Below are 21,493 nucleotides of genomic sequence, written 5' to 3' on the forward strand. Positions count from 1 at the left end.
AATATCCAACTTGTAAAATACTGTTTTGTTGGTGTACTTATGTCTAAGATTACTAGTCACCTGTAAAACAGTTGTTCACAAAATAAAAACAAGTACCGCTATGCCCCAACCCCACTGTACTAGCTTTTTATACTTAATATTATTGGACATTGAAAATTTTTTCTAATATACGTTATAAATGTAAAACAACAAGATTTCGATATTATAAATTATCTATATTTATATATACAAAAGAATGTATGTGTGTGTGTCCTTTTCCATTCATCTGATCGCCATAAATCTTAGGGAAGTTATTTAGTACACTCCTGCGGAGGTAACTGGCATAGTACTTTTCGAAAATTCCACCCCTAAGGGTGGCCTCAAACACGAATTTTCTACTTTAAATACAAAATATTTTTCGTTGTTAACCCAAAATAAACAATTGGTTTGTAATCATGGTAACCACGGTACTCGAGCGAATGGTTGGCGATAAAAGGAACAGGACGATTCTATGGGGAAGCCGTAAAGTCAAGAAAAATATTGTCACGGACCGTAGAAATACGGAAAAAAAGTATTGTCACGGACCTTACGAATTTTCATAATAAATGGACATCATGTTCCAGTTTATTTTACAGACAAATTATACATTTATTTTATTTTATTTATTCACAAACTCAGGTGAAAATCCTCAATTTCTGTCATAGGCTAGACAACCATCAGAAAATTGTCTTATTGACATTAGTAGTTAATCTCAATGATGTAATATATAATGCACTTTTTGACAAGTTTTTCACAAAGATATCCTTCTAACGATGATTTGCCTTATACATCGACATTTTTGTTGTCGAGAAAATTTGTTCATATTGAATATTTTTTGTTTACCAAAGAAACCTACACTTAGTACCATAATATTATTTTAAATAAAAGGAACGAGTCAATTTATCAGAAAATATATTTTTTTTCTGCGAGTAGGCATACATTATATGACTAATCTGTATTAAAATGTTGTGTTAAAAACACTTAAGCAATTATTAAAAAATTGAATCAGATGCAAAAAATAACATGTTTTACGGTGTAAATATACAACAAGTGTATTAACGCTTTGTCGGTAAATATCTACAGCAAAAAAATAGGTCACACAACAATTTTTTACCAGATTTTTACCTATGCATGGTGACAAATTCATCGTACAAATGTTTTTGAAATATAATTTTGCTACTTACAATCCAAAACTTAGATTCAATTTAATTAAATTTAGTTAAATTTAATAAAATAAGAACATCAATTTCAACGAACTCTATCTTTACTATAACAATAATGTTTTAAATAGTCTTTCATTGTTCTATCAAATCAAGTCAGTTCATGCGTACATCTCAATATCATTTATTAACCACCTTCCTTTTTCTTTTTATTTCTCTTATTTGGTACTCAACACTCATTTTCATTAATCTTTGTCGTTATTTATAACTTTTATTTTTTACTTTAGATCTGCCCTTTTCCAACTTTTCCCACCAAACTGTATTATTGGGTCTTATATTTGGTATAATTTTTTACATTTTTTTAACACAGTTTTTTTTTTTGATTAGCGAATTTAAAGAACTGATATTTTGAACATACCAAATATGTGACATTTAAGTATGAACCTTAAGTACATGTATTAAAATCTTGCCAGTTTAATCACCACAAAATTTATACCTAATATATAATGGACCAAAACACCCTAAACTTATGATTGGCATAAAAAAAAAAACCCAAATGTATAAAGGTGAATTTGCGCCTAAAATAATTTATTAAGTTATTTTAGATTTATTACTGTATAAATTATCATAAAAGTTGAATACAAGTTGTAAGAAAATACAAAAAAGTGTAATGATGGGAACGGGTTTGAACCTATTTCTTTATTTTAATTGTATGAATTTAAAAAATAATATAATACAACAATTGCTAAAAAGATCTAATTTTCACTTGTACTATCTAAAAAGTATAGCATCCCCATGCTCTCAGCCGGCGCCTTCCTATATTTATGTAAAACTAAGACCTAGATAAAAATTATATTTAGAGAAATAACGTGAAAGCAATTGTCTGAATGGTAATTTTCCAAAAACAGTGATATAAACAAAAAAACCCAATAACAAATACGATGTAGGGATCAGTTGCGATCGACTGTATACATACAAAAATATAAAATACGAACAAAATTCTCAAAATTCAATGTCAGTTACTTATTTACTTAAAATATTAGCTCTCATAAGGTACATTTTGTGCCAAATATATTTAGTTATTTGAACGGGTTACTTTATAAGAAACATTCATCAATGATACTCTGACTTGAGGCTCTGTATGATAATATTTTTAACATTTTGACTAATTGGGTTCCAATAATATCGGAAACATTTCCAATATTTTGTACAACGCTAACCAAGGTTATTTTTTACTAGATATGTACTTTACCCATCTCTGGTGTTTTTTTAGAAATATGTACGGTATGTTATTATACAAATAACATTGCCATTTGCGTCATACTTTAAGAAAACTATTTCTATCAAGCTTGAATAATATTTTTTAAATATTTTCTTACTTCAAATATGGGATAATATAGGGACACGATAAATTTCTAACGAAAACAACTAAATAAATTATCGGCCCAACTAAATGATTACAGGCACAAATGTGAATTAATTATTTCAACTACAAATTTATTGTGACCCTTTATAAACCAGACATTTAGATGGACTTACTTTGTATTTAAGGAGGAGTTACTTATTTACTTAAATTTATATTTGAAATTTTGGACAATTTTTTCATACAACGCTAACCAAAATTGTTTTTCGCTAGCGAAATATTTTATCTGCCTCTGGTGTTTATTAGAAACATAAACGTTCTGTTTTTTTACAAACAACATTGCCTTTGCGTCATACTTTAATAAAACTATTTCTATATAGTTTGAATAACATTTGTTAAATAATATATATTATATCCATTTAGGTTTTATTCAAAACATAATAGTTTCTAAAATACTTAATTTTTTTTTTCTTCTTTACATATACGATCTATACAATTTTAGTATAATAAGTTTATATGATGACAGGTAAATTATAGACATTGAAAGTATGAAAAGAGAAGCCGTCCACTGACGACACTCTTATTAACTTTTTTTTAATTGACACCACTTCCTTTTAAGTCTCTTTGGAGGGTTGTTGGGCTTTGAGGCTATTGCGAGATTATTTACAAGGGGGTTTGGGTGATTTTAGAGAGAATTGTGGTATCGTCTGTAGTAGTCTTTGACAACCTGTGTTATTTTTTTTATTTGTGAATCAGAGTGTAGAGTATGGTTTGATATACAGGGTCCTGCAAAAAAACCTCCCTCATTTCGAAATGGCACTGTATGAGTTGTGGTGGTGGTACAACAGTGGAGGGGGTATCGATCGATAGCTGTATTCATGCCATTTTCTTCTGACCTTACCTAAATCAGTTTGCTAGGAACCATGATAAGGGAGAAGTCTGGTTCCAACAAGACGGTGCCACAAGTCACACTTCCCGGCGCTCCCTAGCAAACTTGAGAGAGGTGTTTCCTAGACGTCTTCTCTCTTTGCGAGGAGACATCACCTAACCGCCAAGGTCACTTGATTTATCCCCTTGTGGTTTTTTTCTTTGGGGACTTAAGAAGGCAATCAAACAGGCAGCGGCTGCCATTACACCGGAAATGACACGAAGAGCCATGGCCATTCTCGAAAGTTAAAAGTGAACGGCGTGAAGTGTAACCTGTGGCACCGTCTTGTTGGAACCAGACTTCTCCCTTATCATGGTTCCTAGCAAACTGGTTTAGGTTAGGTCAGAAGAAAATGGCATGTATACAGCTATCGATCGATACCCCCTCCACCGTTGTACCAACACCACAACTCACACAGTGCCATTTATAAATAAGGGAGGTTTTTTTGCAGGACCCTGTATAAGGTGGTGAATTAGTGATGAGACGGAGTATTTTATTTTGTGAGACTTGTATTTTGTTAAGGTTCGAATTCTTAGCTGATCCCCAGATCTGGATTCCATATGTCCATAGCGGCTTAAATAAGAGTTTATAAATGGTTAGTTTTGTGTGAAGGGGCAACTTCGATTTAGAATGAAGAAATCTTCTCAGAATGTTAAGACGTAAGTTAAGTTTAATTTTAGTGGAGTGTATGTGGTGTATCCAGTTTAGTTTTTTATCAAAGTGTACCCCAAGGTATTTGATAGTATTTGATCAGGGTATTTGGACATTGTTTAGAGCAACGTGATGGCAAATTCCTTGTTTGAGAGTGAATGTAAGATGGCATTATTTTGTTTCGTTAATTTTGATTTTCCAATCATTGTACCAGGTTTGAAGACTATTGAGGTATGATTCCAAGTAATGGGAAGCAATTTGGGGGTCGTTTTGAACAGAAAGGATTGCTTTATCGTCGGCAAATTCTGCTACGGTTGTGTTTAGATGGGTAGGTTGATCGGATGTAAATATGTTGAAGAGATGAGGAGCAGAAATAGCACCTTGAGGTACCCCTGCTTTTATTTCAGATATGGTTGAAAGAGTTGTGCGGTAACGTACTGTAAATTGTCGTTCATCAAGGTGAGACTGAAAGAGTATGTAGTAGTATGGAGGTAGAATTTGTTTTAGTTTAAAAAGAAGACCATCATGCCACACTCGGTCAAATGCTTTCGCAACGTCCAAAAAAAACAGCAGTGCAATATTGTTTATTTTCAAGTGATGAGGTGACTGTATCTGTTAAACGATTTATTTGTTGGATTGTAGAATGTCTGTTACGAAAACCAAACTGTGTGTTTGGAATAATGTTCGTCTTAGCTATGACCGGTTTAATTATTTTTAGGAGTAGTTTTTCAAATACTTTAGAAAAGAAAGGGAGAAGACTGATAGGTCTATAGGATGAGGGGTGCTCTAATGGCTTACCAGGTTTGAGTACAACTATTATTACAGAGAGCTTCCACTGCAGCGGAAAGTATGAGAGGCGAAGTATGGAATTAAATATATATGTGAGAAGAATAAATGTTTTTTGGGGAGATGCTTAGCGACCTCGTATGTGATCAAGTCGAAATCAGGAGATTTTTTAGTGGGAAATGTTGATATGCAGTGCGCAAATACTTAAATTGATAAATAATATACTGTTAAAAACTACAGAATATAACGATTTCAATGATATATAATTTAAATTTATTATCACATTTTATAATCAACAATTAAAAATACAGTTTTTTTCTTAAATAGTTCTTTTTGTATTTTTATTGAACGCAAAACTAGTTTAAAACAGAACCATCGTTTATCAATAGTCTACCATCTATGTAAAATGTTATAAAGAAATAAACTGTGTACTTATTTGAATTGTTTTACTTAGTAAAAACCGAAAGAATCATAAAATCACTGAAATTAACATAAAACTTGAAATTAGAACCACTTTAATCAATCAGTGGCACTTGTACAAGCCACTTTTGATAATCACGATTATAATACGGTTATCACCATATAATATTATATGTTATATGGTCACGAAGGTTACGTTGATAATATTTTATCGATATAGATAAACATTACCAAAAACAGATTAACTTTACAGCTGTTTTTATATTGATAAAAATGTGGCTACTATGTATGCCACAGTTACGTAAAAGTAGAATGTTCAAATATAATATTGTTGCGCGTTTACAGTCTTTATAATGTTGGCTTCTATAGATGCCACAGTTGTCTTATTTATTAAATTTTGATTTTAGCTCTGCGCGTTAAAGGGATAAAAAATAATAATAATATTGCTAATTTAGCTTGTACTAAATAAAACAATAATAATCTTAAAATAAAATAAATTTCATAAAATGTTTATAAGAGAAACAGAAAAGAAGACTACGGAGAAACGCTTATTAGTCGTAAAAATATAGGATCCAGGGTAATTTACGCGACGATAAAAAAAACAATAATACCTTTGACCTTAAAAAAAGATTGAAGTCGCTTATATTGCGCGTTAGATTAAGTCAGTAGGTCAAGTTACATTTATTTTTTTAAATATTTATACATAATAAATGAAAATTACATGTATTAGTAAATTTGTCGTGAAAACGACAGTTTTAATTATAATAGTTTTGAATTATTTGTTGATCTGTGTACCATTTGGGTGCCTACAACTCATTTAGTTATTAAAACATGTGCCGTACAACAATAACAATAACATATATGTATAAATTTAAATAAGGTATGTTTGTGAAATATCAAATTGCATAATTTATCATTCTTAATATAATTATTATTTTTAAAAGTATTTCCCTTAGATTTTGTTAGTATAAAATGAGTATTCATTATTTATATAAGTTCCATTACAAATAAATTTCAGGATTCCTTCATACGTTAATAATATATCAAATGGGTTATTATTATTTAATTTTTTATACATAATAAAATATAACACCAACCTACTTAAACGGAGTACAGCTAATATGCTGAATATCATATTCATTTCAATTTAACGCGAGATAAATAAAATAAAATTATGTAGTAAATAAGTTAAAACGTTTCATTAAATTGTCATAATAAAATAATATAAAATACACAGTGTAACAGCCTTTTAAAGCGACACTAATTTGATTATTAACCAACATAAATATCGGTGATCAGCCGAGAAAACCATAATGCCAAATAGATCAAGTAAAAATGGACGGAGTTAATCCGAACTGGCCACATAATAAATAACTCAAAGAGCCTAACAGATGTAGTGCACTACTTTTTTTTTCGAAAATTGATCCGCTTTAATAGAAACAAAATTAGCTACTTTATGCTCTAGAAGATCGTTATAATCAATTCCGAATTCTGACTTGTCTTGTATAAATGTGGCGTCAATTTGGAAAACATGTGGCAAATATAATGTAGCGGCAATAAATGCTAACTGATGATAGCGGTAAAAATAGCAGAAGAATGGCGATGTTAAAATATATAATTTTACCTAAATCGCATCGTATAAAGTGTGTAAATGAAATTGGATTTAAATATCTAAAAAAATAATTTGAGCACCGCATTAAAATTTTACGTTTGGCCAGCGTATTTATCAGCTTCATAAAACGGCAATCGCTACTTATAGACACCCGGGCCCTGGGTGCTACAAGCCCATTCGTGAGAGAGATACGCTTCGTGTCCAGTTTAACAAAGGTCTAAAAAAGTAATGTAGAAAAGACTTTCTACACCTAAACCTCTAGTACTCTACATCTACTTAACGAGCGATTAATCCTAGTATTCGAAATTCGAATAAACCACTTTATTTAAATATTACTATCTAATACCCTCGTAAATAAAAACTTAAAATTACTCATACTTGTCCTTTAAATTAATTTATATTTTCTAGTCCTTTACCTTTTAATAACAATATTATCGTGCTAATGAATCGACCTATCCTGTAACTACCATATTAAGCAAGAAAATCTATCTACTTTTGTTCATTATATTGCTTCATCTCGTCAAATCGGAGCTGGTACCATGTAATACGACCGCTCCCGACACACGGAAAAATAGGAGCACCTACAAAAAAATAAAATAATTTTTGGGCTTAAATATGTTTCTATAGTATATTTGTATTCCTAACAATCGAGCAGATTTTATAACCCATACGTGGATACTTCTATATCTTTAATTTACATACCAACAGAATAAAATTATAGTGTTAAATAACAATAATCTAGTGAAAAATTAACTAAATAATAGCATATTTGCAAATATAATCGTAATTAATAATATGTTTATGTTAAGCAAAATCTAATTTTTGCAATTGTATAGCTTATTTATATAAAAAAAAATCCTTATTTTTTGTACCTATGTCACAGATCAACAATATACACTTATATGATACAAGCATACATATATATAGGATATAATATATGTATATAAAAAAAACATATATATTCGAGTAATCTAATACCTACGCATCGGTAAACGGGAATATTTTGCTGGCGCTGTTAATATAATGTCTCGTACGTTGGAGTTCATTAACAATAAACATTTCGATTTATAATTCCGTTAGAAAAATTTACTACACTTATTCAAACAAGTGAAATATTTACTTAAATCTCTTTAAGTTCCCTGGCCATATTAGCATCGTTAAATCATAATCATAATTATAAATTGTAATAATTGACCAGCTAATTTAATTCAAAAGAATGAAGTCCACACGATTCATTAAATATCGCTAAGTTGTTTAAGCTAACATTAATTTAATTTAATATTATAAGGTAAATATTTGCTAATTAACATCAATTTAACTATACATAGGATAAAATACTCAAATTCTATAAAAAAAAAACGAATACAGTTAGTCTATAAAAAACTTGAAACAGACATTCTTTTTCGATTTAAAGTATTATGTAGGATTAGTTTTCGTACCCTGCATTGTTCTTATTTCAATCACAATGAAGCCAAACCAATACCATTGTGTTTGACCAGCGAGACATTTTTTTTTCCACAACTGGCTATACAATATAAATAATATATTCTACACTGTTTTACTTAGCCACTCAACATTAGAACTAAATTTAGATAATATAATCTATAACATCCAATCCCTATATAATAACCATTAAGATGAATTATCTATCAGAAATATAAAAGATGAACATGTTACCCAAATTTGCACAATCATTTAATAAAGGTAAAAATATAAGGAAAGGATTTAGAAACAGTAATAAATTGGATTAGATTAGATAAAAAAATTACAACTTTACTTATTCGGTAATTATTAATTTTTTTGTTAGACCTGATACGATACAGAAATAGGCTTATAGCATTACTTACTTACTGTACAAAAAATGTATTATGTGAAATAAATTATTGAAAAAATCCTAAGACGGTTGATTTCCCGCCAGCTTAAATATATGTATAATATTTTAAGATAAACTATAATATATTATGTAAAAAACAGAATACAGATGACAGTGTTTTTCTGACATTAGGTTAGTGTGTGGGTGCAGTTTGTGGATGTCCTTGTTGTAAGTATTTCTCGAGTGTATTGACTGTGCCATATGAGTTTCTTAATGTCCATGTAGCATCGATTTTCCAGAATGTCGTTTCGGTATACGTACAACTTATTAAGGTACATGTACGGCTAGTTGAGTCAATGTTAACTTCGTATATGTATGATGTTGGAAATTGTGTACTCCAGTACATTCCAAGCAAACGACAATTGGTAACGACAAAACATTCTGATTAGATCCTGATAAAAAATTTGAAACATTTCTTTTAATTTGCTAATATTAGCTTACTAGTTACTATTTATTATTATGGTACAAAAAACAACTATTTTATTAGTTATTACGATTTTCCTGAGTGTCTTTTCGGTAGCAGAACTACATATAAAGGTACATGTACGGCTAGTTGAGTCAATGTTAACTTCATTTATGTATGTTGTTGGCAATTGTGTACTCAAGTATATTCCTATCAAACGACAATTAGGTAATAGAGAGGCACCATCTTCTACATCCTGTACAGATCCTGATTAAAAATTTGAAACATTTCTTTTTTAATTTACTAATATTAGCTTACCAGTTACTTTTCTTTGTGGTGCAAGACAAAACTGTTTTATTTGTTAATATAAAGTGATAAAAAATACTACAATAATTTTTATAATATATAGAGTAGCGGTTCTTTACCCACGGTCGGAAACCGTGACACCTTATACATGTCTGGTCAATTGTTCACATATCTTATCAGTAGACTACACTTTCGACAAATTTTTTTACAACCTAACCTTCCTGTATTATATATATTATCATGCCCAAAAAAAGTGCGTATAATATATGTATGCATATTTCATAAATCTATAGTATCTTGACCTGATTAAACTATTATCTTGTATTTTTACCATTATGTCTTTATATTGAAGACACAGTTGGCTTGTAAACCGATAAACATACAAAATATTGATAATATTGTTTTAGATTAGGTATCTTATAGAAACATAAATATGTAAGTTAATAATGTTGTTATAATAATTTAATTTTAATCAGTGTTATTCAAACTCAAAATTTTGTGTCGAGTAATATTATCTCATAAAAAAATATTTTTTAGAACTATTATTAAATCTTAAAAACATAGTAGTTTTATTTAACTTGAAAGTCACTCCATTTTATGGAAAGTTGATAACTCTTTTTTTTAACGTAAATTTGTGTTAGACTTGATGTTTTGTGACTAAAAGATTATTATATATTATATTTGATTGTATTTTTTTATTATAGTAGATCAAATGTCAAGCTTTTAGTAAATTAATATTTTTTAATCTTACCTAAATTCTGCATTTTATATGCATTACGAAAATATGATGATGAAATATAAAATTAAACTAAAACTTAGTGCTTGACTATTATTTGTACATTTTATATCAAGTATTTCTTTTTGAATATTAATGGTTGATTAAAAAAGCTATATTAGTAACATTTTGTATGATTTAATAAGACATTCGCAGTGTGCTTTTAGTAGTAATTTAAATTTAATGTTTTAATATTTATTTGTATGTATATATTTGTTTGAAAAAATTAATAAATAACTAGTATGTGATTTGGCTTATATTTTCTTAGTTATGTACCTACACATTTTTAAGAAACGAAAATTAATAGTTTGTCGTATTTTGCTTTTCAGCACAAGGTTATAACGTTAATAACTTTTCCTTTTTGACGATTAGTTTTTTTTATTATATAATGGTCATAATGATTTTTTAATCATTTAAAAATGTTACCTATACCAATTTATACTACAACCATTTATTTAAATACTAAAGGATTAATTAATTATTTTGTGATAAATATACGGCCAATTTGTATACCGATAAGCCCTTGTGTGAGACTTGGCCGTTATTTCTATATTTTAATAATTTTTGGCAGCGGTAGTTCCTAAATGGTTTTTTCAGGAATTGTTTCCATGTACTCTAAGTGATGTACACCATTAAGTGTTAGTATATTATATTAATGTAGTAGTATATGATATCACTAGACAGTTATACCTACCGATGGTTAATATTATTAGCGTTCTAGTTGCAAAATATATTCTGAATAGCTCACCGTGCCTCAATTTATTTTGCTGCCCTAAGAAATTTAATAGGAAATAAATTGTTACAAATGCAGGTAATAATAACCGATGCATTATGTAACCATAATATTTAATTTATGTGACACGCATGTTACGCACTATGGGTGAGATTTGAGAAGTACAACATTCGTATACGTTGCAGTTAAGTTATAAGTAGGTGGAAGTGTATAAAATAAAATAGAAATTTGTTTGTAATCTTATGGAACAATTAGAACAGTTTATTAAATAAAAATCAGGTGAGCAATAGACCAATAATAATAATGAACCCATAAGCTTAAACTAACAATAACGCGGTTGAATAGTATGCTGTGTCGAACGCCAACACAAAATATGTGTAGCACACTTAATATTTAAAATTTAATAATAATTTTTTTAAAATTAAATTGCTTAATTATATGTGTCGTCTTGTTATGTACTAAATAGTAAATACAGATGCCGAATTACAACAAAATGATAATGATAATGTGATAATATCATCGTTATAATATAATCATACTTTATAATGCAAATAGGGGTTTAGATAATGTACAGTCTACTGATAAGACATTTGAACGGATGACGGTTATACTAGGTGACCTTTGCGTCCGAGCAAGTAGATAAAGAATCGATTGTTCACATAATATAAAAAAAAAAGTGAAGCGAAGGTTATTTATGTCTGATTATCAAAACAGTATTACCGATAAGGGTCAATATAATTATTAATAGCAGATAAACTAACAAATATTGATTTTAAATTCAAATCTTTATAAAGTCATAGCAAACGAACAGATAGTTAAAAATTAGAAATTCAAACGCTAAAATTGTTTTAAAAATGTTGTCTACAGATTTATAAAATTAAAAACATACGTTTTCATTTAAAAAACCAAATGCTATATGCTTGTTTAACATATAAGGGTTGAAGATAAGAATATTCTAAATATTGGAAAATGAAGTAAAATATGTATCTAAAAGTTTAGGGAAAAAAAATTCTCAAAATATTCATATTTTCCGAGAAAAGGAGTGTCCTACGTTAGTTGGATCACCCTGCATATTTATATTTAAATTATAGAGCCGCAAGGGCACTCGCAAGAAGAAGAATACTTATATATACATAATTATTTGACGGTATTCAAAAACCATACAGCTTAATATAAAAATATTTACCAAGTAAACGACGTCGAATTATAATTTTTAAAGCTTCAAAATCGTATTTTCTTCTCTTATTTACAATAACGCTCAGTTCCTCGGTTTCTATGAAAACGATTATTAAATGACCCGTGTTCCGAGGAAATCATAAAAATAAATAATATTTTAGTCGCTATTTATACATAATTGTTGCATTGCATTACAAAGAATTGTGACAAAACTAACTTTTTATACAACCACTTATTAGCGTTGATACTCAACAAAAGTATTCTTTGTATACTTGAAATTCAAAGAATTTAATTCACATCAATAGTATAGCCAACTTAAGGTTGATGAGGTGAAATAATATTCATTTTTCTATTTAATTTACAACCAAAATACCACCTTAAATTTTTACTAAGTCTCACTCTCTCTCCCTCTCTCCTCGACAAAAAGTCGAATTTTTTAAAATTGTTATATGATATACAAAATAAATAAATCAAATCACATATGAAGCAATTATCAACTCTAAATAGAGGCTATTTACTATAAAAAAAAACTCGTAATTACGTCTTGCATATCCTGAAAATGTCATCTCTGTAACAAATACATTAAAATATTATTAAGCAGTTAATAAATCCCAGTTGACATATTTTATACATATCATTCACTCTATAACTGAGACTAAGTAGACCAATATAAATAAATGCAAAATATTATTTTATATTCTATAATGATGTTTAAATAAATGTTTTAAATTCTAATTCGAATGTTTCTTAATAGCTTAAATATTAAACATGTATAGCATTATGTTATAAATCGTAACTACAAAAATATGTAACTATTTTTTTAAAATTTTATATTTACGTGTTATAGTTTCTATGTCTTGTAGCATTATTTCGAGGAAATGATTGGCTCCTAAAACAAAAGAAACTTTAATATACATTCGTATTTTTTATTTTTGAAACCGATATGTCATATTGGTATTTTTTAGTTGGTTCAATTGGTATTCTCAAAGTAGTTATAATTAATAAATATTGAATAAGTAAAATAAATATGAAATATTAAATGGGGTTTTTACTTAGCAATATTGGTAGATTTCGTTGTTCTAAAATTTAAACAAAAATCTTGTGTGAATAAAGAATAAAAAACAGTTGTGTGGAAACGCTTCCATAAAGTGCAATAAAAAATTATTACCCTCTAATCTGTCGAAAAATCATGTGTATTAGTAACTCAGAAAAAATATACTCTACTGTATATTCAATACGATAAAATGCTCTTTCGAATATTCAATAGGAATGAAATATTAGAATTTTTTTTATAAAATTCAACAAAAATTGTTACCCGGTACAGCGATCAAAAAATTAATTTTACCTGAAATTAACATTATATAAATTAATGATATTGAATTGGATTTGCTATAGTAAATTATTACATTGTATAATTATACATTAAAAGACGAGGTCAAAATAGAAACAAATTATATTATATAGACTAGGGAGTCCTTATAAAATGTAATGACTGAATTGATGCAGTTTTGGGGATGAGAATAAAATATATTTATCTGACGAGGTTGCTAGATCTAACATCAGTATTTTTTCATAAAGCTTTTATTTAGATTTCGGTGAAAAATATAATAATTATGACACTTATCAATTGCATAAAGATAAACTTGACATGCATTTTTTTATATTATTTTGAAATATTTTTTTCTACTCTTGTCTTTATTTTTTTTAATTATAATATACTTATGATTACTGAAATCTTGGTAGTTAAGATCATCATTGATATCATCAACCATTGTCTCAATTAGATACTCCAATGCATCTAGAATAAACAAATGAAGATTTTTGCTATACTAAAATATTAAAATTAAATTAAACTAGGTACCATAAAAATATTTAGAATAATTTTAAACCCGACTATTTCTCCCTAGATTATATTATTAGAAGTCGCTAATTTATATATTATATTGATATGTACACTGTTCTACATATCCGGTTCACTTTTCTTAACTATTGATAATAACTATAATTTTAAATTTACTGATAACTTGACTATTAGGTACATATAACAAATCGTCTATATATATTAGTGTATGATTTTTAGTATAATATCTTACTTGCTTCAGATCCATTTTCTAAAGTTAAATCATTTTTTTCAGAAGCAAGCTTCATGTAATGAGCTATGTTACATAAATTTTAAAAATTTGTATAAAAACAGTGGATCTTAAAAACTTAAAAAACATTTATTTATAAAATGAAATTATTACTGACTTGTAACGTAAACAAAATCCAAATACATAACGAGACAGTTTTAGGATGATAAATAAATTAACAAATAAATAAATAAATATATATACTAGCTGCCCGTGTACCCTGCTTCGTACGGGTTAAGAAATACAATTGGAACATAGTACTCACAAGTTATACAAATTATTAGTTTATTATTAGTCATTATTATGATTATATTTTACTATCAAACTCCAACTCCATCACCATCTCTATTCCTATCCCCATCCCTATGGAAAAAATGGTAAACGTGTTAATGCCCGACTGGTTTGCTGTCACTATCAAATTTACGGTTTTGTTTTTATCAACAATAGTTTTGTTTTCGAGATTCATGTACAGGACTCTGTGTTGTCCTGATTCTTTGGGCTATGTTTTGAAATGTTACAGTCAAGGTGGTAATCTATCGAAGACTAAAATGGTAACTATAAAATTTGATATGTAAAACCATTTCTTTTTGGCCAGAAACTATAAATAAATATGATCAGCTGTCAACCGTCCATATGTCAGCTGATTAGCTGTCAGCTGTGATATTTGTTCAAATTGCGCCATCTTTTGGAATAAACTTTCACTAAAATTTTAATCTCTCAAGTTGGACCAAATTGCACACAGTAAAGAATGTATATATATATACATTTATTACTAGACCCATAATATTTCCTAGATCGTTAAACTGGTTTTTTTGTAAGGTAATAATCTAACTTGAATGATTCTGTTGACTATTTAAATTGTATTTTAACAATTAACAAAAAAACGAAAAACGAGGATGATGAAAATATTTTTTTTTGTATATAATCCCGAAAAACAGTCATCTTCTAGAAAGTTCTGATAACTTTTTCTTAATTTAAAACGTATATCTAAGAGGTATTACAAACTTTAATTAATTTTAATCGTGTTTTGATTAATAAACACTAATAGTTCTACTAAGAGCTTTACGTTTAGTGAAAAATCCGGAGTTTCATCGACGAACAAAACACATTCAGACGCGGTATCATTTTATTCGAGAGAAGTACGAGGAAGGTCAATTTCAACTACAGTATATTGACATGCAGAACCCTGGTTACAGACATCCTAACTAAACCATTGCCAAAACAACGATTTGAGATGTTACGGTCAGCAATGGGAGTCAGTCAGTTGAAAGAGAAAGTCGACCTATAGAAATTATTTACTGAGGGAGGGTATTGAAATATTTAATAAATAATTTGTATTATATTCATCATAGAATGTGCTTATTAATATTATAAAACTGCCCTTTTTCACTACACATCCTTTAGTACACTTCAATCCAAATATCGAAAAAAACCAAAATCTATTATAGAATTCTCTCCAAAGCGCATAAAAATGTTATTTTTAGATTAATTTTTTTCAGACTTAAATCCCCAAAACTGCTATCCTTTCTTTGCCTTCTAGAGGAACGAGTTTATAGGAAAAATGTTTTCCTAAAACATTACCCATCAGCTCCTTAAATGGGAGGGGGGAGTTCTAGAAATCTTCAGGCAATTTAAAAACTCTTAGAGCTCCCTGAGAATTTCGTCAGATTAAAAAAGTTATTGAGGGCTATGCCTTTATGATGTCTTTCAAAAGTATAAGAAATTTGAATTTAACAAATCTTTTTTTGCTAAAAATTAAATTTAGGTCGAATAGTATTCACTGTTAATTTTGGTTCTGTGTTAAGATAGCAGTTGTTTTTGTGTTCAAGACTCAGCTATACCGTGCAGTGTACACAATCACCCAATGTATTCACTAGATATGCTTAAAAAAACCCCAACAACAAAATACGATGTAGGCATCTTATGCGATCAACTGTATACATAAAAAAATATAAAATACGAACGAAATTCTCAAAATTCCATGTCAGTTGCTTATTTATTTGAGTTATTAGCTCCCACAAGGTACATTTTGTGCTTAATTTATTGTGTTTTATTTGAACGGGTTTCTTTTTAAGATACTTATTCTTAGACTTGAGGCTCTGTATAATAATATATTTAACATTTTTAATTATTGGGTTCTAATGATATCGGAAACATCTCAAATATTTTTTACAACGCAAACCAAAGTTGTTTTTTACTAGAGATATATTTTACCCATCTCTGGTGTTTTTTAGAAATATGAACGGTCTGTTACTATACAAATAACATTGCCATTTGCGTCATACTTTAATAAAACTATTTCTAGGGAGCTTGAATAATATCTGTTAAATAATGTCCTACTTAAGATATGGGATAATATAGAGACACGATAAATTTCTAGCGGAAATTAATAAATAAATAATCGGCCCAACTAAATGATTACAGGAACAAACGTTATTTTTAGATTAATTTTTTAATCTACTTTAGTTATTTTGTTCTTTTTCGTTTTCGTAAGTAAGTATCTATATATTGAAATGTACAATGTCATATAATTAATTCACATATTATTTATATATATATGTATATATATTTTAATTTAAAAGCTTAAAATTTTCGATTTATTACAGTATAAATTATCATAAAGGTTGAATAAAAGTTGTAAGAAAACGCAAAAAAGTGTTTTGATGGAAACGACGGGTTTGAACCTGGTACCGGTCACTTCTGAGCACTGTTCACGCTCAAACGCACTACGCATAATTTTTGCTGACGAGTGAGAAATAAATCTTTTTGAATTGCAAGATTCCCCCGGAACTACGGACAAGCAATCGACCCCATTTTAACCCCAATTTAATACTCTAATCATAATATGCTTCTTGAAGGGAATTAATAAATAAACTTGTTTTTACTTAACACCAAAAATAAATTACATCAAACCATATAAGCCATGTACAAATACATAGGTTTATAAAAAACCCAGATATGTGTAATATTCTAGTAATTTAGAGTTGTTTTCGATAGAAAATACACAGGAAACACATTGTAATACGAATATGTCTTGTGCCCTTTCCCTGCCCGCAACTAACTTACTACTACTATTTACTTACTTGTATAATTATAACTAATATATGTGTATAGTAATATTTGTTTATTTACCATATAATTATTTAAGTATCTAAGAAGCTTATTTAAATTTTTTATCCATTTGTTTTCAGTATGGTTAATATTAATATGGACTATCTCTACTTAAATTGATAATTGTTATTGTCTGCAACACTACTACCAACCGCAAGTTTGGTATATTAAACTATTGTAGTCAATCAGTCTAAACCAATTCCATCAATACATTGTCGAATGTTGAGTCATATTCAATTTTCAGTAAACTCATAGCTGTTATATTCTAAGGTATAATATATAAGATCATCAATTTTCAATAGTTTAGTTAGTTGCTATAAATTCGTCATTCGATAATTATTATTATTATTTTATTTTAGTTACTGTGGAACACTATTGCCGATAACCGTTTTCCATTTAGGCAGTAAGAATAATGAGATAGATCCACAAATTCAAAACAAATATCAGTCAATTATACATTTAGTTATTCAGCTAAAAATGTAATTCAATAAAATAATTTAAAAATACTTTATCATTTTAAAAGTGAAATAACACTTTTAAACTTTAAGTAATTAAACACACATATACTTAACATATCGATATGTATTATATATTTTATTTATTGTTTATTGGTCCTACTTAAGATACGGGATAATATTATTAGGACACGATAAATTTATAGCGGAAATAACTAAATTAAGAATCGGCCAAACTAAATTATTACAGGAACAAATGTGAATTAGTTATTTCAGCAACAAATGTATTGTGATCTTTTAATAACCAGATATTTAATTGGACCTACTTTGTATTTAAGGAGGAGGTACTAATTTATTTAAATTATTAGCTATCACAAGGTACATTTTGTGCCAAATATATTTAGTTATTTAAACGGGTTTCTTTTTAAGAAACTTATTCATCAATGATTTCCTGATTCAAAGATCTGTATAATAATATATTTAATATTTGGTTCTAATAATATAAGGCATATTTGAAATATTGGACAATTTTTTGATACTACGCTAACCAAAATTGTTCTTTGCTAGCGAAATATTTTATCCGCCTCTGGTGTTTATTAGAAACATGAACGTTCTGTTTTTTACATATAACATTGCCTTTGCGTCACACATTAATAAAACTGTTTCTATATACTTTGAATAACATTTGTTAAATAATATATATTATATCCATTTAGGCTTTATTCGTAACATAATAGTTTCTAAAATACTTAATTGTTAATGTTTTTAAAAAGGAAAACTAAAAGTTACAATTATTAAAAAAAATATATTTAATGTACTTAATGAATGATCTGTTTATGTTGACATAAAATATATATCAAATAGGTATTTTTACAATTGATTTTTGTACCATCCTCCAACACAGAAAATATTACATATTTAAAAAAAAATTTAATAGTTAAAAAAATAAAATTCTATAAAAAAAACCAAAAAGAGTTAGTCTATAAAAAATTTGAAATAGACATTCTTTTTCGATATCAAATATTATGTAGGATTAGTTTTCGTACTCTACATTTTTCTTATTTCAATCACAATGAATCCAAACCAATACCATTGTGGTTGACCAACGAGACATTTTTTTCCACAATTGACTATACAATACAAATAATATATTCTACACTGTTTTACTTAGCCACTCAACATTAGAACTAAATTTAAATAATATAATCTATAGCATCCAATCTCTATATAATAACCATTAAGATGAATTATCTATCAGAAATATAAACGATGAACCTGTCAACCAAATTTGCACAATCATTTAATAAAGGTAGAAATACAAGGAAAGGATTTAGAAGCAGTAATAAATAGTTGGAATAGATTATATGAAAAAAAAATACAACTTTACTTATTCGGTAATTATTTATTTTTTTGATAGACCTGACATGATACAGAAATAGGCTTATAGCATTACGTACTTACTATACAAAAAATGTATTATGTGAAATATATTATTGAAAAAATCCTAAGACGGTTGTTTTCCCGTCAGCTTAAATATATGTATAATATTTTAAAATTTCTGATTTTATAGTGTATATAGTGATAATAATATGATGAACTATAATATATTACGTAAAGAACAAAATAAGGATGCCAGTGTTTTTCTGACAATGGGTTAGTATGTGGGTGCAGTTTGTGGACGTCCGTGTTGTAAGTAATACTCGAGTGTATTGTCAAGGCCATATGAGCTAAAAACTGACCATGTAGCACCGATTTTCCTGAATGTCATTTCGGTAGCAGAACAACTTGTTATGATACATGTACGGCTAGGCGAGTCAATGTTAACTTCGCTTATGTATGATTCTGGACTTAGTGTACTCCAGTATATTCCGAGCAAACGACAATTGGGTAACGATATAACATCCTGTACAGATCCTGATTAAAAATTTGAAACATTTCTTTTTTAATTTGCTAATAATAGCTTACTAGATACTACTTATCCTTATGGTACAAAAAACTATTTTATTAGGTTAATACGAAGTCATAAAAAATTATACAATAGGCATGGTGTCGTATTGAACAGCCATGATATTTGTATTACATGAAAGTACGTGTTAGTAATTATAATTTATTTAGTTAATTGTTAAAATCTCAAATTATTTGTATCCTTGTCCTATCAAATAACTTAAATATATAAAAATATATTAATAGCGTTCAAAAACCATACAACTCCATAATAATATTTACCTAGCATACGACGTCTGATTATACTTTTTAAAGACCAAGCAACAAAGTCTCTTCTCATGTTTGCAAGGTTTTCCAATTTTTCCTCAACTATGACAATAATTATTAAAAGACCGTGTTGAGGAGACATAATTAAGATAAATAATATATTATTCGCATAATTGTGATACAACTAACTTTTTGTACAACCACATATTATTGTTGAACCTCAACAAATGTACTTTTTCTATACTTCAAATCCCGAATAATTTATTACACATTAACACTGTAGTCTCACTTTCTGTCCCTCTTTCCTCAACAAAAAGTTGAATTTATTACAATTCTTTTTTGACACAAAAAATATAATAAATAAAATTAAGCAAAGATCAACTCTAAAACAATTTTTAAAGGCTATTTATGAATATCAGACCAATCGTACATACCACCCAAATAATCTCCTGGCATATCAATTCCTGTAACAAACACATCAAACATCAAATTATTCTGCTGTTAATAAGTCCCGGTTTATATATTTTATACATAACATCCCACTAGGTCAATTAGATCAATATTAATTAATGCGCAGTATTATTGTATAAATGTAAATTTATATTGTATAACGATTTTAAACAACGGTTTAAATTTTATTTCGAATGATTTTTTAAAATCTTAAACATAAAACATATATAGTTCTTTTTTTAATTTAAAAATACATTCTTTTTTATATTTACCTAATTTACTCTCTATGTCTTGAATCATTTTGTCGAATAAATCATCATAGACTTCTAAAATTTAAAACAAAATACATTTTAATGTACCCACATATATTTTATTATTGAGACCGATATATCATATTGGTATTTGTCAATAGGACATATTGTTATTCTCAAAGTAATTATAAATAATAAATATGCAATAAGTATAATAAATATATAATATATGAAAAAAGGTTTTTATTTTGCATTAGGTGAACTGGAAGTTCTGAAATTAATACAAAAATCTCGTGTGCATAAAGAATATTAAATAACTGTTTGGAAACGCTTCCATAAAGTGCAATGAAATGTATTACCTGTTCTTCTCATGAGAATGTTCTGGATGATCTGAAATTAACAACACAAAAATTAATGTAATTGCATTGAATTTTCTATTCTATTATAAACAGGATGATGAATTTCAAGGAAGAAAAAACATGTGTGCTAGTAATTTGGAAGAAGTATGTTTCACTGTATATTCAATACGATGAAAGTCTCTTTGGCGAATTCAATAGGAATGAAATATTAGAAATAATTTTATCAAATTTAACAAAATCTATTACCCGGTACAGCTGTCAAAAAATTAATATGGCCTGAAATTTTAATTAATAAATAATATTGAATTGAATTTGCTATAGTG

At 28.0% G+C, this 21,493-nt stretch overlaps 2 protein-coding genes and 1 long non-coding RNA gene across 5 annotated transcripts in view; 1 reads left to right on the top strand and 2 right to left on the bottom strand.

Annotated features, from left to right (window-relative positions):
* Window positions 1-21,493, bottom strand: part of LOC126840016 (uncharacterized) — a 94,736-nt gene that overhangs the window by 49,519 nt on the left and 23,724 nt on the right. The gene's annotated exons all lie outside the window — the stretch shown is intronic.
* LOC126840023 (uncharacterized) overlaps window positions 1-21,493 on the top strand; it is a 73,713-nt gene that overhangs the window by 24,717 nt on the left and 27,503 nt on the right. The window contains exon 5 of one of the 2 annotated variants that reach the window (XR_007686011.1): window positions 15,382-15,479. The exons of the other annotated variant lie outside the window; for it this stretch is intronic. This is a non-coding gene — a long non-coding RNA (uncharacterized LOC126840023). Of the gene's footprint in view, window positions 1-15,381; window positions 15,480-21,493 lie in introns of those variants that run through there. 2 annotated transcript variants of the gene reach the window in all.
* Window positions 19,303-21,493, bottom strand: part of LOC126840018 (uncharacterized) — a 6,220-nt gene continuing 4,029 nt past the window's right edge. The window contains exons 10-11 of one of the 2 annotated variants that reach the window (XM_050575506.1): window positions 20,126-20,212; window positions 19,304-19,813 (exon numbers count right to left, since the gene is read on the bottom strand). In XM_050575506.1, the coding sequence (XP_050431463.1) occupies window positions 19,554-19,813; window positions 20,126-20,212 (347 nt within the window). In that variant the 3' untranslated portion in view covers window positions 19,304-19,553. Of the gene's footprint in view, window positions 19,814-20,125; window positions 20,213-21,493 lie in introns of both variants that reach the window. The other variant, XM_050575507.1, reaches the window with a different exon arrangement.

Source organism: Adelges cooleyi, unplaced genomic scaffold (genome assembly GCF_023614345.1).
Source record: "Adelges cooleyi isolate 19-005CV unplaced genomic scaffold, UGA_ACOO_1.1 ACOO_flye_CR_arks_rails_tigmint_CR_PRNA_33, whole genome shotgun sequence".
Lineage (NCBI taxonomy): Eukaryota > Metazoa > Arthropoda > Insecta > Hemiptera > Adelgidae > Adelges > Adelges cooleyi.